The sequence below is a fragment of the Echinops telfairi genome, unplaced genomic scaffold, assembly GCF_000313985.2.
Source record: "Echinops telfairi isolate 266 unplaced genomic scaffold, ASM31398v2 ScPeMD7_18;HRSCAF=68, whole genome shotgun sequence".
Classification (NCBI taxonomy): domain Eukaryota; kingdom Metazoa; phylum Chordata; class Mammalia; order Afrosoricida; family Tenrecidae; genus Echinops; species Echinops telfairi.
The window spans coordinates 7,535,347-7,557,501 of NW_022103915.1; the positions used below are offsets into that span (position 1 = coordinate 7,535,347).

Sequence of the window (22,155 nt, forward strand, 5' to 3'; positions counted from 1 at the left end):
AGGCATGGTCACAAGTGCCGTGGCCGGGGCAGATTGTCACCTCCCGGTTTCCAGTCCTCTGTAGATGAGGACGGCAGGCCCCGCAGATGGCAGAGTTCTTTCTGCTGGCTGCATTGTGCGATGGGGGCCGTTCTCATCTAGAAAGGGGTGGGGGTGTTGTTGGGGTTACTCAGCAATTTGAAGAGGAAAATGTAAAAACCCACCCAGTGCTGTACCTAAAACCTTCAGCTCAGGATCCTGTGGAAGTCAGAAACACAACAGCAGAGTGGCAGAGCCGCCGGGGACTGCGCCCTGCCTTTGCAACCGCCCACCAGGACCCTCCAGAGTGAGCATGGTTTGCTTTGCCCTTCCTTTCAGGGAAACTTCTTTTTTTTTTTCACTTTTTAGGAATTGGAAACGACTGCCCTTTTGCAAAAATGAAAGCTTCTTGCCTTTTTTCTTCCCTTTGCAATGTTGATAAGTCTCTGAGGAACAGGAATGCATATTTTACGCATATTTAACAGGGTTTAATAAGAAAATAGGTCATTTGAATATGTCAGCATTTTAATGTGATGAGATCTGCTGTTAGAATGTGTGCACATTGAATTTGTCTCATGTTTATTCATAGTTTTTCTGTAATGAAGAAGTCAGTATTTCATTAGCCTAAACCAAGCCGCCTGCAGTGGCTCCAACTGTGGGAAGAAGCGAACCCGGGCCGGGAGCCGGAGAAGACAAGGAAGCGAGGGGGCAGGAGGGGCAGTTCAGCTGCTTAGTAAGTCCCTGCCCTGAACCACTCTGCAGACCCATGCTGACAGCTCCTGACAGACCGGCCCCAGGGAGGAAGCCACCCCCGTGACAGCAGAGCCTGGCATTTCATCAGACGCCTGTCTGGTTGAATGCTGGCCTGGCTCCTATCGAGCCAGCGGGCAGTGCTGCTGGGTGTTTCCACTCACATGTGTGGCACCTTTGGTGACCACTTCCCCATTTGGAACCACGTGAGGGTGGTGCTTAGCACTCCTTGTCTTCTACAAACTGATCATAAACCTGAGTGCTGATGTGCTGGTGGCTGCCCCTCCGCCTCTCTCTGGCCTTGCTGCTGCCATGGGAGGGACTCTAGGGCGGACTGGGCAGAGCCCACTGTGGGTGTTGGTAGATGGCAGGCCAACGGTGGTGTGTTCAGCAGGGGGGGCGCGGGGGGCACTCTGGTGTGCCAGTGGTGCAGGTCTGAGCTGCAGAGGGCTGTGTGTGTGTGTGTGTGTGTGTGTGTGTGAGAGAGAGAGAGAGAGAGAGAGACAGAGACAGAGACAGGAGTGGGACCCAGGCAGGGAGCTTGAGGAATGAGGATACATGACCGTAGGCTCTCACACATGTGGTCTAGCTCCAGTAACCAGAGGGCAAAAAGGAACCCTCGTTTGTCCTTATTTGCATTTCTCTGAAGGTATAGTGGTGGGAAATGTCAGCCTGTCAGATAGACAGCACACCAGCCCCTTGTGCACTCTGCTAGCAAGGGGAGAGGAGGGCAACTCCTCATGTGCCTTGATGTGGAGATCCTCTGAGGCAGCGAGTCTGGAATCTGGGCCGCCCAGAGCTGGGCAGCTTCATTGGGCTCCCACTTCAGAAGGCATAGGAATGTACTCACGCAGTGATAGAATTTTAGAGCTAGGTGCTACCTCAGATGTCATCTTGTCAGCTCCCTGCCTGACAGCCTGGGGCAGTACGAAGAGTGCAGGGCTGGGCTTTCCCAGTCCAAGTCTGTTTTTGATGAGTCTGGGTCTTGGTTCCCCTCTGTCAAGGGGGAGTGGCAGTAGCACAGTAGTGCTCAGATTTGGAAGGGCCAGCAGAACTGATTTGGGGTTTGTAAACTGTGAGGCCAGGAGTTAGTCTTTACTAATGGCACTTGTTTGGAGCACCTGAGAAGACCATTTGTTGAGAGGATTTTGCTCAGCAAACCCATTGTTGCCTTTACGTCAACTCGGGTTCACAGCAAGCCTGCCGGGGTGCCAACACTGTCCTCTCTCGCAAGCAGACAGCCACCTTTCTCCTTCCAGTAGGGGGTGGTTTGGACCGCCAGCCTTTTGGGTAGCAGCCTCCCGCTGAACCACGTGCCACCAGGGCTCTTTGTGTCATACACAGGGCTGCATATTTGTGGTGGTCTCTTCTGGCTCCTGTCACTTGACCTTCATTTCCCAGTTTTAGACTCACTTCCTCTCTGCAGCCAGTACTGGCTGGCCAGCTCCTAGGTGTTGGAGAATAAGAAGCTCACTCCCTTTCCGTCTGGAAAGATGAACCTGTACAAAGGGTTGACATTTCCCCCGAGTCAGCTAAGTAATGCCAAGCCTCCTAGGGCGCTCACAGCCAGGAATCTTGCTTTGTTGTTGATAAGTGCTGGGTCCTTTAAAAACCATTAGTTCTGCAGACATTTTGGGTGTAACTATGAACTGAAGCCACTGCAAGGAAAATGACCTGTGTGGTATGTCACTAGATGAGATGTTTTATTTCTTCTTCCAGGACAGGTGGGCTGCTTGAGTGCTAAGCTGTTCACCTGCATGGGATGTGTCAACAATGAAGATGCTTGCGTGTCAGTGGCCGGTGGTACTGTCACCAGACCCAGGTGGCTCACTCTGTTGAAGACGCTTTGGCCTTTGTTTACAAAGATCTCTCTGCCCTGAGTGGGCGGAGCCTGTTGCCCACCAGGCTGCAGGATGACCAGTGTGGGTGCGCTCCAGCTGGTGCCCAGGGTAGGAAGTACTCCCCAGCAGCACTCACAGTCCTAACCTTGATAGGTTAAAAGGGCCCCCGCACCCCCCAAAAAATTTAAATAAAAACTGTGGTCCAGTCTTTAAGATAAAGTATATATGGAGACTTCAAAAAGTTTGTGGAAAGATGGAATAAAAGATCATGGAATTTTCTCACAAAAATTTTGAATATCCACCCCCCACACACACCATTTGGGAGATCCTGGGCCCTAGGAAGTGACCCCCCCCTTGGTCACTTTTGTCCCCTAGCTTGGTTGTCAGAGAGGAGATAGAGTGGGGAGAACAGAAAGCAGGACCTGTCAGGCCCCTGGTTCTCACAGTGGCGTCCTGGAGACCTTGGCTGTCGCTGGGCTGTTTGTGGTGGCTCCATCTGGCCCGCCAGGGCCTCGGCAGCTGCTGGTCTGGTTTCAAGGCGCTGGAGGCTTCCAGTCTGTGGGGTCCAGTGCATGTCAGGTGCTGACCCAGCATGGCCCTCAGGGACAGGCACAGGGAGGGAGAGGGTGCGGCCTGGCAGTTGAGACAGGGTGGAAGTGACATTTGTGCTGGTCTTTGAAGGGGGAGGTGTCCCAGAGGAAGAAGGCCTAGAGGGTGGGCCTGGGCTCTGGGCGGTGTGTGAGGCCACCTGCCGAGCCCAGGAAGCAGCTGATGGCCAGGGCGGAGCCAGGACACTGGGGGTGGGGGATGGGGAGGGAGTAGGGGGGAGGTGAGCCTGGTCCAGTATGGAGTGGATGTACCTTGGGCACTGGGCTGCACCTAGGCAGTGGCACTGGGAAGGAAGCGGGCTGGGTGGGTGGGCAGCTCTGTTGGGGGAGGAAGGATGGTAGAGACATGCCTCTGCCAGCACTGCATATGTGTGTGTATGCGGCTGGGGAGGGAGCGGCTTGGGCAGGGTGAGCTTCCGGGTGGTGCTGGCCATTTGGCAGCTGCTCCACATGCCAATCAAAGGAGGACGTTTCCCTATTGCCCTTGCAGAGTCTGTGGTACTCACTTCTTTCTCCTCCTCCCAGTCTTTCAGGGGGCAGGGAGGGTGTGAAATTCAGCGCCTACCTAGATGCCCAGATGCCCTCACAGCCTGCCTGAAGCCAGGAGTTCACAGCTTCCCAAAGAGGCCTTTTGGATATATTTTTCATATCACAGCAGACCCTTCTAGCCACTCGGGTATCAGGTGACAGGTTCCCACGAGAAAGGCTCACACACAGCTTCCTGTGGGATCATGCCTGCCTGATTTTGCCAGGCGACAGAGCTAGCTAATGCCCCCTGGCATGGACTCCTGCAAGCCCCCCAGGCCATGTTTGCAGACCTGCCAAGCTCCATCTGGCAGACTAGACTCTCCCAGCCAGCAGCCCTGGCCCTCATTCCTGTTGGAGCAGCAGCATTCCTAGGAGTAGGGCCAGTGGGAGGCAAGTCACTGGGGTGGGCTGTACCAGAGGCATCTGGGGCAAGAGCCAAGCTGGGGGCTTTGTGCCCCTGTGGGTCAGAGTAGAGCTGCTGTGTGGGGCTTCTGAGACTCGCCGTGCCAAGGGAAACCGGCCCCCCTCATTGTGGAGCAGCCAGCAGGTTCCATTGCTACCCTTCAGGCTTGCAGCTCAACACTCAGCCCGGTGCATCACCACGGCTGGCTCCCACAGTCTCCCCAGAGCCTGGTTAAACCAACTGAACCACCCCGACACACGAGCAGTCTTCCCCAAGAGAATTCCAGGGATCTTAAGGGTTAAAAAGTCCAGGGTAAAGTGAAACATGGAGTTTAAATGTGTGCTACAGTTGGCCTTTTAAAACCATCAGATTTGTCCTATTAGGGTTCAGAACTAATAAGCATGACGGGACAATATGAAGTTATTTTTCATCAGTAATTCGTGCATATTTTAATGAGAATGTTAAAAGTCCAGTCTACCATTGAGAAAATTCAGAAGCCAGCCCGTTACAGTAATTAAACCAATAGTAGGTACCTATGACTTACTGGGACCTCTGTGAGGGCTGGATTCCCCAATAGTGTCTAACTCTTAAAATATGTAAAGGTCTTTTAAATAACATCACCATTAGGAAGCTATTTGCCTTCGACTCTAGCCCATCCCAGCCCATGTGTGTGCCTGCAGAACTGCTCCATAGACTTTTCAGTGGCATTTTTTTTCCAGTGGTATTTTAGAAAGAACTCAATCACCACAACTTTCTTCCAATGTGCTGCCAACCTTGGCAGGTGATAGTTGAGGGTGCCAGCTCCCCCTCAACCCAGGGGTCAGGAGCTAAGGGTATCAACTCTTTGTATCACCCCGACTCCCAAGAGTTAGCTAGTTATGCTAATTAGGGTATGGAGTGAGTGTAAACACCCCCCCACCCCCACCCCCACCCCCGTGTAACCATCTCTGTAGCATCCAGCAGAAAGCCGGGACATGCAAGCTTCTTTTGTTGAACAGCACAGTGCTTGACTGGTTTATAGAGAAGTTCTTTTCCTTAAAGGAATTTATATTGTAATTTCCTTGTAATTGATGATAGCAGACATAAAATAATCCTGTAATCATATAAGTGATTAAATACTGTAGTAGAACAAGTAAGTATTTGAGAACTGAGAGAAGGAAAGGGCCCAAAGGAGGGGGGAGGGGAAGCTCTCCAAGGGGATGGATTGCCCCCGTGCTCGGGGCTCCTGAGATGGGGCTCCCAGGGAGACCCGGCTCAGGACCTGCATGGGACATTGCAGGGCTGTAGAACATGCAGGCCGCAGACTCCTCCTTCATTCAGTCCCTGCTTCCCTTTTTGGGAAAGGTGACCTCCCAGAGAGCCTGACCCGAGGAGACAAGTAAAAGGGTCCCTGTGCAGAGCATAGAAAGTGTTCAGTGGGAAGTTGTGGGTGGCTAACAATAGGTTAAACCAAACGCTGGAGGCCAGCCTGCCACCACGATGTCTGATGTGATGGGAATAAGGAGACGGGGAAGCGGGGCAGGGGCCGGAGGTGGTGGGGGATAAGTTAGTCTCTTGCTGCCATTTGAGTGTATGGCAAGCCTCGGCCCAAGGCATGGGAAGGCAGATTTGAACCCAGGCTGCTGGTTCAAGTCAGCTTTCTCCTCCGAACTCCCCTCCTGGCACTTGTCAGGGCCAAGCGACCCCGTGGGAAAGAGGAGGAGCAGACATAGGCTACTCTTGCCCAAAAGGATGTGAGTTCAGAACACATGTTGGCATCCCCCCGATGCCTGTCACCCCCAAATAAAAGAGGTCAGACAATGACGTGTCCCTGCAAAGAGACAGACAGACCATGGGGCTGAATAGAGGGCCTGGGGGACTGAGTTAGAGACCATTCTGGGGAGGCCATGTCAGGTATCCTCCACCTTACCTGGGGACTTGGGGGGCTGCCTCCAGAAAGCTCCACAGCTCAGTGGAGCCTGTGGATTCTCAGAAGCACGGTCTCCCATGGACACTTACTTGGGTGTCATGGGCTTTCATGTAGGGGACAGATTGCCTGGCTGGACTGAACTGCTGCTGTGTGGCTCCTTGTTAATATGGTTCATTTAGTATCAGTAAGTAAGACTTGGGCCTGTCTATGCTGCACCCTCCCAGCCAGCACACTCACGCTGGTGGGAAGACTCGTTTAAAACAACCAAATCTGTCCACTGCCCAGACGTTGTCAAAGAGAAGATGACTCAATGACATGCAGAGTACCAACCGTGCTCTTAAACTAGAGTTACGACTAGAGTTACGGGTAAGAAATCACTCTTGAAGGAAGTTTCTAAATTTTTAGCTTCCATGTGTGTACTTAGTTTTTCCACATAGTCCTAGCAAGCACTCACCAACTAGGACCCTGTCCCCAGTAGTCCAGGACGTAATCTAGTGTGTTACTGGTAAGCAGGATGTGTTTTAACAAGGAGCCTGATTTAAGAGGAAAATTAAGTTTTCAATGAACAGTTAAAATATATTATTGTGCGTTTGCCTGCACTTTTTCCCCTTGGAGGCAGGGATGTAGATTGAATACCTTGGACAGAGGGTAGGAGCAGTCCACCATGTGAAGGGTCCCTGAGCCTCACTCTGAGTTGGTGATAGACGTGGGAAAATGGGTGCTTTCTTTATACCTCTTTCTGAGAAATGTGCTGTATTCCTTTGTTTATTCGATATTGGTCTGTTTTTTCTGTTAATTTTTCCTTGCCTTTGAATTGAGTTTCATATTTAAGTGTGTGATCTTTAGATACATGTATGTACCCTTTTAGAAGGAAATCCCTTCATTTTTCCTTAAGTCCGCAGAGTTGTGTATGTGGTGATCATGACCCGAGATGCTCTGGCTATGCCTTTTCAGACACACTGCTTGTCTCTAGCTGCGAGCGATCTTGTTTTAAGTTTCCAGCTCTTAGCACTCTGGCCTGAAGAATGTTCCTGGCTCTGAACAAGCCGGCTTATTTTGCTGCCCCTTAGACTCCTTTCCAGGCCCCCTGTCTGAGGACTTCGACAGACTAGCCCTCTCAGGCCTCTCCTCTGGGGACCGCAGGTACTTCCCTTCCCCGGAGGCCTTTTCCTCCTGGCCCCAAAGTCAAGCCCTAGAAGCCCTTTTGTTTTCTGTAGAACGTTCTATGACGCGCTTCCCGATGCTCTCACGTCTGTGTTCTCTCATTTCATCCCCAGACAATCCCCTGAGGTTGGTAGAACAGAGATTCTCATCTCTGTTTTAACCGAGGTGAGACTGGGAGAGTGTCCGCGTGGCATGTACCGCATTCCTTTGTCACGGGCGCCCAGAACCACCCCTTGACGCAGGCAGGCTGCCAAAGACACCTGTGGTCGTGATGTCCTCCTGTCCACTCACACCCAGTCAGTCGGTACTCAGCACAGAGGCACAGGCTCTGGATGAGAAACTCTAGGAGCCTCCCTCTGCTGGGGCACGGGGTGGGGGGCTCCGAGAAGCAGCAGAGCCTCGCTCCACCCTCCGCCTGGAGTTGGTGCGCAGGGCCTCAGGCGGGGCGTGAGCAGGACACAGCAGCCAAGCTCTTCGCCACCTGCGATTTCCTCACGCGGGGTGGGGCGGCGGTGGGCACCCTTCTCTCAACACAACGGGCCCGCAGACTGGGACTGCACAGAACAGAATACTTCTGAGAAGGAAGCCTGTGGCCTAAACATCCAGGGGGCAGGGGCCAAGGGCAGGGGGTGGATTTAGGGTGCTGCAAATTATGTGAATGCCAGAAGTCATTTATTTTGACTTTGGGATTTGTTGTCTGTATGGGTGTGTGCATGTATGTATGGCTCTTTGTGTGTGTGTGTGTATGCTGTGTGTATGTGTATATGTATGTATGTGGTGTGCTTGTGTGCCATGCAGATATGTAGAAGGGGGTGTGTATGTATGTTTGGGTTATGTGTATGTTTAAGCATGGTTGTTTATATGTATGGAATATGTGATGTTTATGTATGTAGGTATGGAGTGTATGTATATGGGGTGTTTATACATATGTATGGAGTATGTATATCTATGGGGCATGGGTGTATGGAATGTGTATTATAGCATTTGTATATATGTATGATAATATGTATACGGGGTATGTGTGTATATGTATAATATGTATATATGTATGGAATGTGTGTGTGCATGTGTGGAGCGCATGTATATGTGTATGTATGGGGCATGTGTATATGGGCCTGTATGTATGTATGCATGTGGTATGTTTGTACAGTGTGGGTATGTGTGTGGGTATATATCTATGTATGGGTTATGTAAGTGTTATAGTGGTTATGTGTTGGGCTGTTATCCTCAAGGTCAGCAGTTTGAAACTACTGGTTGCTCCGAGAGAAAGAGATAAGGCTTTCTACTCCCTTAAAGAGTAAGTCTTGGAAACCCACAGGGTAGTTCTACCCTGTCCTGGAGGGTCACTACGAGTCAGCATCAGCTCTATGGCAGTGAGGTTTTTGAGTTAGGGTTGTGCATCTCTGTATGGAGGTATGTGTCTCTATGGGATATGTATATATAGGGTGTATATGGATGGAATGCATGATATGTATCTATGGAGTGTGTACATATGAGGTGTATGTATGGCATGTGTATATGTGTGCATGGGGAGTATGCATGAATGGCTGGTGTGTGTGTGTGTGTGTGTGTGTGTGTGTGTGTGTGTGTTGTTGTGAGCCCACACCTCCGCTCAGAATATAGTCCTGCCACTCTCTGGGAGGTGTGTGACCCTAGCTGAGTTGGTGCACTTCCCTGACCTTGCTTACTCTGGGAGAAGGGAAACCATCTCCTGGTCTGCTGTGAGCAGGACCCTGCATGGGGCTCGGTGAGGGGGCTACCCCACAGCTATGACTGAAGAGGGACACAGCCCAGACAGGGAGAAAGAAGCTTGCAGCGATGACTGGCAGTGCAGGCGCAGTCGAGCCTGTTGCTGGACCCCTCCCCAGAGGCTCAGGGTTTGTTGGGTCTGGGGTGGGGCCTTCAAACTGTCAGGTTAAATGTTCCAGGTGCTGGAGCCCTGCTGCTGGTCCAGGGCCACCCTGAGAACCAGTGGGCCCCAGGTGCTTCTAGGGGCTGCAGGTACCGTTGAAAGCTGAGCTTGCCTGTAGTTGGAAGCAATGTTAGTTTGTAAACATTGACAGTATCTCCCAGATTTTCCCTCCTGAAACCCAGGGACCTCTGTGTATTTGAAGGAGACTCAAGTAGGTTGTGAAAAGAACCGTTACAAACATACTCACTTTATGGGTCGTGCTTATCGACTTAGCTCATGTATGTGAAAGTGCTTTTTGTACAATGCCCGCTGAATATTAAGTCACAACTGGAAAGCTTGTAACTAACTTGGCTGTTACGATGAAAACTGCGAATGGAGATAACGTAGTGTAACGTAGCGTGTTCATCTCAACGTGCTGTTTACCGTGTGTATTTTTCTCTCTCTCCTCCAGGCTGCTGACTTGAGTAAACCAATAGATAAAAGGATTTACAAAGGAACACAGCCTACTTGTCATGACTTCAACCACCTAACAGCCACAGCAGAAAGTGTCTCTCTCCTAGTGGGCTTTTCCGCAGGCCAAGTCCAGCTTATAGACCCAATCAAAAAAGAAACTAGCAAACTATTTAATGAGGAAGTAAGTAGCACCCCATCTTAGCTCTTAAGCATCCCTTTAAGACTCCATCTGTTCCTACCAAGGGTGGCGGGCTTTCTGTTACCCTATGAGCTGAGCCCCCTCCACCCCGCAGCCATCCGGCCCAGTCGGGTCACGTGTAACTGTGCTAACTCCCCTGCCCTCTGGGGTCTCTGTGCTGTGTGTCTTGACAGAGCATGCCCAGGGGCAGGCAGCAGCATGTGCTTCCCACTGAGAGAGGGCCTGACCGGTGTGTGTCTTGTAAAGGAATTCCAGACTTGATCCACACCATCAGAAAATGCCATGCCGAGTCATGGCCTTGATGGCTTTTCGTTAGGCTACTTAAATGAACGTGCTTGTGTGTATGCGTGCATTTGGTGGGCATTCGGCTAAGGTAACGGTGGTGGCTTGTCCCAAAAATTGTGTACTGTAAAGTCTCTCTGGCATCCCGGGAAGTGCTCGAGGTGCTGATCGCTTTGCTCAGGGAGTGTCTGGAGTGGTCAGAGAGATACTACAGGTCAAAGCCATCGGCACAGACTTTCTGCCTCAGAGATCACCGCTCCCTGTCTGATGGGTTTCCATCTATCACTCCCAGGCCCAGCCTGCCTTTCTTCTGACTGGGAAAGACGAGGTGGCTGGTGCAGAAGCAGCCCAGACTGCTGGTCTCTGCCGAGGCCTCAGCTCTCTCTGAAGAGGGCCGCGTCACGTGGGCCCCTCTCTCCAGAGGGGACCGAGGCCTTTGTATTCATTGCTGCATGGTTCTGCTGTTGGAGGGTCTGGGGTTAAGAAAGGCTTCTGTTTGGAGAGGCGTGTTCAGCTTGGACAGGTGTGACCCTCATGGCTCGTGGGCAGGCCCTGGTGCGAGCTGCCTCGCATGCCCAGCGTTCATCCATCTAGGTGCTGCCGGGCGCCAGGCCGTCCCCTCATGCAGTTTCACGTGGCTGGCTGCAGACACAGCCGGCCGTTGTCCAGGAAAAGCGTCTCCCTCTCTTCCCTCTGACAAGCCTTCAGTGGACATGGTGCTCTGATTTAACCAGGTGTTTTCCTGGCCCCGTCTGAGCCGTGACTATTGGGAGCTGGGGCGTGGGGGTGGGAGCAGCCTGACCACTGACGGTACTTGGCCATTGGGCAGCAGCGTGGCACTCTGTTTGTGTTGTAGAAGGAGGGGGCCATGTAAAGACCTGTTGGCAAGCAAGACCCGGAGGCTGCTCCGGCCACGGATGGCACAGAATGCCACTTAGAGAACAAGGAGCCGCTTGTGTTTTCATCGGTGGGGGAGGGTAGCGAAGCCTTAATGGAGTGCAGGCGGCACCAGCAGACCCCGGGCGAGGTGCCTTTGGGGGCAGGCTGGAGAGCAAGCTGAAGGCCTCTCACACCCGGTGGGTTTCATGTGGAAGGCGGGTGACAGGCTGCTCGGCCTGGGTATTGCTGACACTGCCCGCCACATGGTTTGCCCCAGCTGGCTGTGAGAGTGGGGTCATCTAACTGGGCTCAGCAGGGTGCTCTCATGTCCTGCTCCATCCCTGTTGTACAGATGTCAGCCAGGAGGACAAGGGGGTTTTCCAGGTTAGGTAGCCAGGGAGTGGTGAGATTGGACCCAGGGATCCTTGGCTATAAGCCCCACCCTCCCATGGCTGGACAGAGGCTGACTAGTAGCCCGGAGGCTGCTCAGAAGGCTGTGGGAATACAGGGTCATGTGTCACCCATGCTCTCAGTGTGTTGTGAATCCAGGTAATCAAGGGAGCTGGCCCTTTGGAGGACGCCAGGGAAGGCTTCCCAAAGGGGACATTTGAGGTGGGTGGACCCTGAAGGGCATTGCAGGGCACGAAAGGCCTCCAGCTCTGGAGAGGCAGAGCTCACGGTGGCTCAGGGAGCGATAGCATCGCTGAGGCTTTTTCAACACTTGTTAACAGAGAACGGAGGCAGCAGGACCCTTGAGGAGGCTTTAGTAACTGAGAGCCAGACCTCCACCTGGCCCGGCGTCTGCCCTCCTGTGCTCCCGGTCCCTTGGTCTGAGAGGAAGTTGCAGCCCCCTCGGTGTGTTCTTAGAGCTCTGGCTGGTGATGGAAGAGGGGAGTGGGCCAGGGTGCGAGACATTCACACACCTGTGCGTGCTTACCTATGTAGGTGCGCTCAGGCGGATCACCTTTTATCTGAGCCCTACCTGAGGAGCAGGTGGAGGCAGGGGGCCTGCAGAGGGGCCCGCAGTTGAAGGCTGGGCCCGCACTGAGGCTGGTCATGTTACCCCAAGAAGGACAGAGAGGAGACAGAGCTGCACAGGCCCTGAGGCTGCAGGTGGCTCTCTCAAGTACTCTCTGACACAGCTTCGAACCTGTAGAGAAGGGCAGGAGCACCAGTGACTCCTTCAGGCTTTGAGAAGCAACCTGACTGCTCTTGGAGGCTGACCTGGGAAGAGTGTGCCTGGCTGGGTTCCGGGCCCTCTCGAGATGGCAGCCTCAGCACATGCAGGCCTGGGGAGACGGCCAGGAGCAGAGCTTCCCTCTTTGGTACTTGTAAACCTCACCTGGAGCTGGTTGGATGGACAGATCTGGAGCTCAAAACTGGAGGTACAAGTTTGGGGGTGTTAGCATATAAAGGAGGTCCGAAAGGGGGTGGTGCAAGCAGTATTCGCTACCCCTGACTTGTAGGAGGGTAGTTTGAACCCAGCCAGCTATACTGCAGAAGCAAAGGCCTGGTGATGTGCTTCAGTTCAAATTACAAGCAAGGAAACCCAGGAAGCAGTCTGCTCTCTGCTCCACCCTCACGGGTAGACCTGAGTCAGAATCCCCAGACAGCAGTGTAGCACAGTTGTGGGACCTCAGAGACAGGTTGTCTGTAGAGAAAGTCTCATGAGAGGAAGGAGAGAGCCTGCAACTGAGCCCTGATCAGAGTGCTCCAAACGCAAGGCAGCTTCTCCCTTCACCCAGCAGAGCATGCAGAGCTCAGAGCAGGCTCCTGGTTACCGTGCCTTTGCTGTCTAGCCCAGAAGCTGAGCCAGAACACCTGGTGCCTGGCCCTGCTGCCGCCGCCCCTCCCCAGCCATGTCCACTGGAAGGGCCTGAGGGCAGCCCGGACAGGCACAGCCATGCTCAAGGCAGGGCACTGGGTGGCCTGTTTTTGCTTGGGGGTGGGGAGTGGGGAAACTTCCTGGGGGGATGAAGGATAACTGGACACTTCCCGGGAGAAGAGATGAGCTGGCGGAGCAAAGCCTGTGCTGGCCACGGGGCAGCCAGGCCTCCCTGCCTTATCACACTCCTCTGCAGTGTGGCCAGCCCCACTCTGCCTCCTCTCTGTGCCCGGTACAGGAGCAGTGGTCATCTCAGACGTCAGTGTGAGAGGAAGGACACTGCAGGAAAGGCCCCCACCCTGGAATCCAGGCGTGCTCGGTAGACGGGTTTAGATTAAGCAGTATAAGGGTGACAGTGCTGGATGATTGGACAGGCAGAGTGTGCTCCCTGTGCACGGTCATCATCATCTGATGGTTTGAAGGCCCTCTGGGGAGACACCACCCTAAGTGTGACCCACATCAGGAGCCTAAGCCAGCCCTGCACTCTGGGACACTCCAGAAGCCCTTGCACTTCCTCTAGCTCCCTGCGCAGAGTGTTTCTAAACCTGGGTTTCTTTTTGTGGCATTCTGTTCCCAAGCAAATTGTGCCCTTGACAGCAGCGAATGGGCCTCAGTTGAGAGAGCTCAGGCCAGCCTTGCCTGTTGTACTTGAAGGGCCGAGAAGGGCTGCCGGGTAGTGCTCGAGGGATGTGGGAGTCCTCGCTGGCTTCCTGATGATCTCTCTCAGGGTGACAACCCCAAAGGGTGAGCCTCCTCACTCTCCGAGTGTGGTTTTCATTGTTGGTTAAAATATGAAATTCGCAAAGTGCTTGCCCCGGCTGCTTTGGGAACTGTTGCCCTGGCTTGCCCTGCTCTCAGCGATGAGGCCAAAGGGCAGGCAGCCAGCATTTCCACCCTGCCTCTCTGCGCACTGGTTTAAGCATTGGGCTGCAGTTTGAAAGCACCAGCTGTACCTCGGGGAGAAAGACGGGGTTTCTACTCCCCACAGGGCCGCTCTGCCTGTCCCATTAGGGTCTCTGTGAGTCGGAGTCAGCCCTGGCTGTGAGTTTGGTTTTTACTTTTCGGATCAAAACCGTGGGAAGAGAAGGCCTTGGGTTTGGGGAGCAGGGGAGCATCAGCCTGTCCCTGACTGACTTTACCACAAGAGTGGGTGAGCTCACTCCTTTTTTTGATGGAGGGAAGGAAACGGGCCCTGAGTAATCGGTTCCTTAAAGCTTTGGGGGACCCACCACCAGGACTCACTCTCTGCAGCACAGCTTTGGGTCTGCCCACTGCGTCTGCTGGGGCTGCTGGGCCTGCACCACCAGCTGCTGGGCTGGGGCTGTCTGCTCTGGCCGAATTCCGGTCGTCAACATACACCTGGGCTGTAAGCTGACCACCAGTCAGTCCCCTGCTTGCCGCTGAGAGCAGGGAAGAGGGAGACCCTGTGGGCATCTAAGAAGCCTACATTCAAGTTAGATTATTTGACCACCATGCTAGACTGCGGTTAGATTTCTTTCCATTCTGGTTCCTTGTAACACACAGCGTGTTGGACGGCGTTCGTGCTGGTGGGTGGGGCTTCACTGCTGCTCTCGTCCTTGTTGGGCGGCTGCCTCAACCTCGGACTGTTGGTTTTGTTTTCAGAATTTGCAGCAGGAGGGAAGGCAGGAGACAGGAGCTCTGAGGGGATGGCTCAGCCGTTCTTCCGCAAGCGCACCCTGGTGTTTGAGAGTCCTTTCTTCCTCATCGTGACCCCCATGGGACAGAGTAGATCTGCTCCAGTGAAGTACGTAGAGGGCAGTCAGCTCACCGTCCACCTGCAGAGCAGCCAGGTGGCTTCAAGCCTGGCTTTGCAGTTAGCAGTTGATGTCGCTGGGGCTCTCTGCCACAGTGACAGGCTTTTTGTTGGTACCACGTACTTGTGTGTGGTGATCAGCCGAGGTTCTGGCGGGTTTTCCACTCAGACCCTTCTGCCAGAGCTGCCACCTCCAGCCAACCTGGGTCTGTCCGTTCCCCCAACCACCAGCAGGGCCTGTGGTTCTGTGCCACAGAGAACTGGCCTCCTCTCCTCAACCCTCAGCCTCCAGTTGAGATTCCAGGCCTCGGAGCCTCTCGGGACACCAGCCCCATCCCCTCTCCCAGGCACCTGCGTCGACTTCCAGTCCCGCTTTCTGGTCTTCCTGCTGCTCTGCCAGGCTTTATCCTGTGTCACCCATTGCTCAGCCCCCTGGTCTGGGTGTCATTCTCCCCGACCATTCCTTCTCCGTGGGCTCCAGAGAACTCAGTAAGGCGGGGGCCCAGGTTGTGCTCATTGTCCATGGCTGGACTACTGGTCCAAAGGGGCCTCACAAGAAAGGCCTGGGGTTTACTTCTCAACTAAGAGAGCCCCTCGGAACACAGCGCAACTGCAGCCCGACTTTCCCTTGTCCTGCCCCTCTGTCAGCAGCCCTGCCCGGCAGGATTGAGCACACCTCGCAAGTGCGTGTTGCCCAACAGCCCCGGGGAGTGGGTAGTCATCTCTTCCCAGCCCAGCCCCGCACTGCCATGCCCACAGAGAAGCAAGCGGCTGGTCCCTGTGCTCTGCCCCGGCTTTGGGAGTCCGAGAGCCTGTGTGCACATGGCTCCCACTTCTCTAACGCTGGGCCCCTTCTCTGTCTCGAACCTCCTGCCCCTCCCATTCAGTCGTGGCACCATTCTGCCCCGGTGCCCTCTGGACCTATTGTTTGGTGTCCTCAGACCTTTACTCAGCTGTCCATCTTTCTCTGCCACTGTAGAGAGGCACTCCCCCACCAACCCTCCCCAGACCCCTACCCTCCAGCAGCTCTTCCTGTGCCCTCGCCTGCTTAGTTTTTTCATCCAGAGCCTTTACCATCCCTGATCAAGTACATTCACTTCTTGTCCTTCCCTGCCGTGTGTGCAAAACTGCCCCACCCCTTAGTGGACACTGCCGGCAGGAGCACGGCCACTGAGGGCTACCAGCACTGGCCCCGGAGTCAGCCTCCATTTTGTGCTGTCTCCTCCCACCGAGAACCCATGGCAGAGGTGCTCAAGCCCCACCTCCCCACCCCCGCGCACACACATGCACACACACACACACACACACACACACACACACTCCCCAGCTGCTTAACAGCGGTCCTGAAGCCTCTCACTCTGGATGATCCCGGTGGCAAAGCCAGGACTGTTGTCACACTCGAGTGGAGTTATTTTTATTGTGGATTTTGTTTTTTTTTAACTAAAAATAAAACTTACTCCTAACCATATGGCTAACATTTTTTATGTCCTTTCCACCGTGTTGAGTGCTGAGTGTTGTTAGCACCGGAAGGCTCTCAGAAATGAGAAATAGGAGGTGAGGCAGCAGGCCAAACCCCCAGCCTGAAGTTCGTTTTGATCGGCAGCTGGACTAGGTCCCAGTGAGGAGTCGGGGGATACCTGCTCAAGATGAGGGAGCAGGTGGGGCCACCCCACCAACATGGTCCCTGGGCCTGTCCCACGTCCCCCAGCCCCAGGCTGGCCTGAAAGTGGCCCCGCAGAAGCATCCACACGGTTGATGGCACCTGCCAGAGGAGTGCTAGGTGGTGGTGGTAACGCCGGTGTACTTTTCTAGGTCAGTCACCAGCATGAAAAGGGGAGGGGCATGAAGGGCATGCTTCCAGGGCCACGCTGTCTCTGTCCTGAGCCCAGACCCTAGGTATTCTGAGCAGGCTCATCTGCCCATGACCAGCCTCGGAGACCACCTTCCCCAGCACGTCCGGCACTCAGCACATCCCTCTTCTCTAGAGCTCCGTGGGATGCCAGCCTCCCTGGGCACAATGGGCACACTAGAAGCAGCAGAGGTCCCCTCTCCCCCACTGGACAGACCAGCTTGGTCCGAAACTCGTGCTGGGCCCCGCTGACCAGGGCACTCTGGGAGTCCGCCTGGCTCCACTGGGGCCGAGATGTGGGGGCATGCAGGGGGTAGACCTTCCGCCCCCAGGTGGATTCCGGTGATGAGGGTAGATGCAGTTGGCTACACTGAGCCAGTGATCCTCACGTGGGCCCATACCTTTGAGTGGTTGTTCTGTTAAGGCTAGTCTAGGTCCTCGGTCAGCTGGTCCAGACTAGAGTGGTAGCAACTTGGCTTCTGAATGAATTGCCTAGCAACTTCTGTTAGTCCCCCTGGTCCCATAGGGGGACTTGAGGAGACGCTTATCAAGATAGACCAGGACAGCACTCAGGAGGGAGGGTCGCACCCCCTGTGCTCTCCTAGCAGTGAGGGGACAGGAGGCGGTGCTATCTAGTGAGGTCTGGGGCCAATGCGTGCCACAGAGCAGAGAGTGCCAGAGGCCAGGGAGTGTCCAAGGCCATGGTGCCCAGCTGGTGGGACTGACCAGGGGCCTTTAGCTTGAGCAGCAGCCGGTTTGCCTGTGGAAGCGTGGGGCTGTGAGGCCGCCCCGTGGTGATAACCTGCTCTCCTTTGTCTTCACAGAGACTCATAGACAAGTCACGCGTGACCTGTGTCAAATGGGTGCCCGGCTCGGAAAGTCTTTTCCTGGTGGCCCACGCTAGTGGGAGCATGTACTTGTATAACGTGGAGCACACTTGTGGCACCACCGCACCCCACTACCAGCTCCTGAAGCAGGGCGAGAGCTTCGCTGTGCACACTTGCAAGAGCAAATCCACGCGGAACCCCCTCCTCAAATGGACGGTGGGTGAGGGGGCCCTCAACGAGTTTGCTTTCTCCCCGGACGGCAAGTTCCTGGCCTGTGTGAGCCAGGACGGCTTCCTGCGCGTGTTCAACTTCGACTCGGTGGAGCTGCACGGCACCATGAAGAGCTACTTTGGGGGCTTGCTCTGCGTCTGCTGGAGCCCCGATGGCAAGTACATTGTGACGGGCGGCGAGGACGACTTGGTGACCGTCTGGTCTTTTGTGGACTGCCGCGTCATTGCGCGAGGCCACGGGCACAAGTCCTGGGTCAGTGTGGTGGCATTTGACCCCTACACCACGAGTGTGGAAGAGAGCGACCCCATGGAGTTCAGCGGCAGCGACGAGGACTTCCAGGACCTCCTGCACTTCGGCCGAGACCGGGCCAACAGCACGCAGTCCCGGCTGTCCAAACGGAACTCAACAGACGGCCGCCCTGTCAGTGTCACCTACCGGTTCGGCTCCGTGGGCCAGGACACGCAGCTCTGTCTGTGGGACCTGACAGAGGACATCCTCTTCCCCCACCAGCCCCTCTCCAGAGCACGGACACACACGAATGTCATGAACGCCACCAGCCCCCCGGCCGGCAGCAACGGGAACAGCGTCACCACCCCGGGGAGCTCCGTGCCCCCCCCGCTCCCGCGGTCCAATAGCCTCCCCCACTCGGCCGTCTCTAGCGCCGGCAGCAAAAGCAGTGTGGTGGACGGTGCCATTGCTTCTGGGGTCAGCAAGTTCGCCACCCTCTCGCTGCATGACCGGAAGGAGCGGCACCACGAGAAAGACCACAAGCGCAACCACAGCATGGGACACATCTCCAGCAAGAGCAGCGACAGGCTGAACCTCGTGGCCAAAGCCAAGTCGGACCCTGCGAAAACTCTGGGCACAGCCCTGTGTCCGCGCATGGAGGAGGTGCCCTTGTTAGAGCCGCTGATCTGTAAAAAGATAGCACACGAGAGACTGACGGTGCTAATCTTTCTTGAAGACTGTATAGTCACTGCTTGTCAGGAGGGATTTATTTGCACTTGGGGAAGGCCGGGTAAAGTGGTAAGTTTTAATCCTTAATGCTGCACCAAGCCGGGCCGCCCCCGGCTGTGGGCTCCCAGGAGGGCGGGCAGGGGTGGCGGGGAGGGGGGTGGCGGGTGGGCAGGGTGTACAATGACTGTGAATGGCACTTCTTTATTCTTAATGTAAATCTCAACGCATCAGAGCCATAATTTTGGATACTGCATGCCATGTAATTCCGAATCATTTGATAATTCACCATAGAGCGTTTTAAAACTATATCTATAATCAGACTAATTGCCAGCCCCGCCAGCCCCCCTCCTGGGAGCATATAGAGCCCACAGTTAGCGCTCCTGCACTAGGATTTCCCCTCCCCCTCAACTTAGCAGAATCATGGTGGGGGGGGCGGCACAGACTTCAACGGCTAAAATTAAAGTTTCTGCTTTCCCCAGATCAGACTGCTCACCTCCTCAATTAGACTTGCGCCCACCTGTCTGGGGACGCTCAGGACAGGTGGCGGGCCATTGTCACCCATCGCCCCCGTTTTTTACCTTAATCATACAGTATTTAGGAATCTATGAAATTTAACCTTCGGAATGAAGCATTCAGCAGGGTTGGTTGACATTATTTTTACATTGTTCTGGCAATCCACAGAGAGAGAAGAGCCTTAATTTTTAAAGCCCATTTTAGTCATTTTATGACAATTAAAATTGTTTAATAAACATCTTTTTTCAAAGAAGCCGTTTGTAGCACGTTGATTGGGATTCTGAGTGCATCTGTGCCCCGGGCGCCCCGCTGCCCTGAGCCTGCGCAGGGAGAGCCGCTGTGGGCCTGGCCGGGGCTGCTGTCCAAGTGCCTCTCGCCACAGAAGCCGAGACCTGTCCTGTCTGACGCTCTTTGCTTATGTTGGGTTTTTTTTTTTTTTCCGGTGAGGGAAAAGGAGGTTTTCCTGTATTTGGTTTTTGGTTAGAAGGCCAGGCTGTGGTCAGACCCCTTGCTTTGTTTTGGGAAGACTCGGGGCATGCATGGGCCTTGGCACCCTCCCTGCTGGGCCCAGGCCCCAGGCCTCTCCAGAGTGCGCATGTCCCAGGCCAGGACCCCCTTACTTAGGATTTGGTGGTGATCATGGGCTTAGGGCTCTGTCTTCACTGGGTGGCTCCTGACCACTCCATGTCTTCCCCCCAGGCTCCCAGGTCTGGTGGCCGCCCATGGTCCACATCTTGTGGCCCGGACCCTGCTTTGGGGTTGCTGCAGTATTGATTGTGACTCCTCCGTACCTTATGGCTGTGCCAGCACTTCCTTTCCAGAATGGACGCCATGGTCCTCTGGGCTCTGTGTTTTATGTCAAGGTGGTCATTCTCTTATTTGTTAACTTATTGGGGACATTTAGGTTTGTTTTTTCTGTTTTACACACCTTTGTAATTAAATATAGAGATGATGATAATCAATGCTGGTTTGAGTGATTGAGAAAGTGGAAAACCTGGAGACTGGGCTCCCTGAAGCAGACACCCTGCCCTCCTCGCCAGGCCAGCCTCTCAAAGGCCGGTCCTCCCCACCCCCCAGGTGAACACCCTGGCCGCCTTCCCAGGCAGCTGCCAAGTGTCCCCACTACTAAATCTAGGCTTGGGGGTGTGGGTGTAGGTGTCCTCCCAGCTCAGAGACCTGGTTGTCAACCCCTAAATGTCACTGGACATGGGCTAGCTGAGTGCCCCAGGTCCACAGCAACTGCAGGCAGCTTCATGGATTTAGAAATGCTCTTTCAAATGCTTCAGAGGCATTGTGTATGCAGTTTCCAAATCTCAGACTTAGGACTCAGCCGACAGGGAGGGTGGTGAGGACAGGTAAGTGTGGTGGGGGTGGCAGCAGCTATCTACAGCAGAGCGGTTCAGACCTCTGCTTCCTAGCCTCCTCCCCTGATTCAGCATGCTGAGTGTGGTGTCTGGGGGGCGCATCCTGTCTCCTTGGAAGACCGGGTCTGAGAGGTACTTCCCTGTCCCTCCCCCTGTGGAACCTTGCAGTGTGGCTTTGGGACCTTGGTCACACTCGCCCTTTCCCTGTTCCCTCTGGTGCATGATCCCAATGCCTGCCTGGCATCGGTATGGGATCACCTCCCCTCCCAAACCCCTACGCTTGCTGGCCACCAGGTGTGGGGCACTGCCCACCCTAGCCAATCTGACTGGCCCTGAGCTGCCTCAGCAGAGTGGCCTCTGACTCGCTGCCCTTTCTTTGACAGCTGGCTGAGCCCATCCCCTCCCGCCAGGAGGACCGAGTGCGGGGTGCTCTCCACGACCACAGCTAGCGCGAGTGGCACCTGGAGGAGGAGGAGGAGGAGGAGGAGGAGGAGAGGGCTTGTGCCCTGGAGTCCTGGCTCCTGCAGACCCCGGGGGGCAGGGGCTGGCAGCAGGCTCATGTGGCCACTTTTCCTCTCATCCAACTGAGCTGCTCTCGGGGGTTTCCAGGTCCCTCAGCTCCCATACCCTCATGAGCAACCCAAGCTCAGGCCCCCGGGGACAGAGGGTGGTCCTCAGTTGGCTTTGGAGGTGCCGGCCTGCAACAGACAGGAAGGGCCCAGGTACGCAGGGGCCACTGGGCAACATCCAACTTGCTTCTGGCTTGTCTCCGTTCCAGCGTCGATCGCTGCAGAAGCCAGGCTTGCTGAGACTGGGGAGGTGGCTTTCCACCCCCCCCACCCCCACCCCCGCCCCCAGATGCGGTGGAGAAGGAGCACCCCTGGGAAGGGAAGGGTCCTTTGGGAAACTGTGCCTTCTGGTGAAGGCAAATCTGTGGGCCCCTCACCCTCACTGAGAACTCCCACAGCCCTTCCCGGCCTTCCATGTGGTTAGTGAAGCGCCCCTGGATGTCGGGTGGACAGTGTCTCCGCCAGGCCTGTGTGTGGGTAGCTGGCGGTGAAGACTCCAGGTCCTTTCCTCCTGGTGCAGCCTGTGTGAGAAAGGGAGTGGGCCACGCGCGAGCGCTGGGCGTGGGACCAGCAGCAGGGAGTGCCTTAACGTAGGAGCACGGCCTCACAGACACTTGGAAGTACACAGAGAAAACACAAGGATTTGAGGCCTCAGTTCCCACAGGTGCCCTGGAACTCGGTAGTTCTCTCCATGCCCAGGCCTGCTGGCAGGTGGCTGGCAGGCCTTCTTCCAAGCCTCCCAATGCTTCCTGTGCGGCACGGCATCACGAATTTTGAAGCCATTTAAACAGGTACGACGTTCCTGCTGAGCCGGCCAAGCTGTTTTGTTAGGTCCCACCCCTGTGACAGGGTCTTCGAGGCTGCCTGCCAGGGGAGGGGACTGACTTGGGAGGGCGGGTGGTAAGCAAGCTCAGGCTCAAAGAGGTTCCTAAGGGCCCCAGCCTTTTGTGTACTTGGTGACCAGCAGACCCTGGGGCTCCCCGAGAAGCTGCCTATGGTGCCCTTGGTGTGTAGGCATGGCCAAGGTCAGTGCCCTGTCAGCCGGACATGTGAGGACTCTTGGCCTCTATATGTCCTTCCCAGCACGTGGGATGGGGAATGGGGTCAAGGGACCTTATAAGCCACAAAGGCATCGATGGTGAAAGCTGACTGCCCCCCACCCTGTTGGCACAGCAGGGGACCCTCATGGCCCTGACACACACACACACACACACACACACACACACACGTGCGCGTGCAT

The 22,155-nt window shown here is 55.0% G+C and overlaps 1 protein-coding gene across 2 annotated transcripts in view; it reads left to right on the forward strand.

The window, feature by feature from the left end:
• The window catches only part of WDR20 (WD repeat domain 20), a 58,408-nt gene extending 37,251 nt beyond the window's left edge, over positions 1-21,157 (forward strand). Inside the window, exons 2-4 of one of the 2 annotated variants that reach the window (XM_045288114.1) lie at positions 9,585-9,767; positions 17,279-18,538; positions 20,730-21,157. In XM_045288114.1, coding sequence (XP_045144049.1) covers positions 9,585-9,767; positions 17,279-18,538; positions 20,730-20,795 — 1,509 coding nt within the window. In that variant the 3' untranslated portion in view covers positions 20,796-21,157. The remainder of the gene's footprint in view (positions 1-9,584; positions 9,768-17,278; positions 18,539-20,729) is intronic. The other variant, XM_045288115.1, reaches the window with a different exon arrangement.
• Positions 21,158-22,155: the final 998 nt, after the last annotated feature.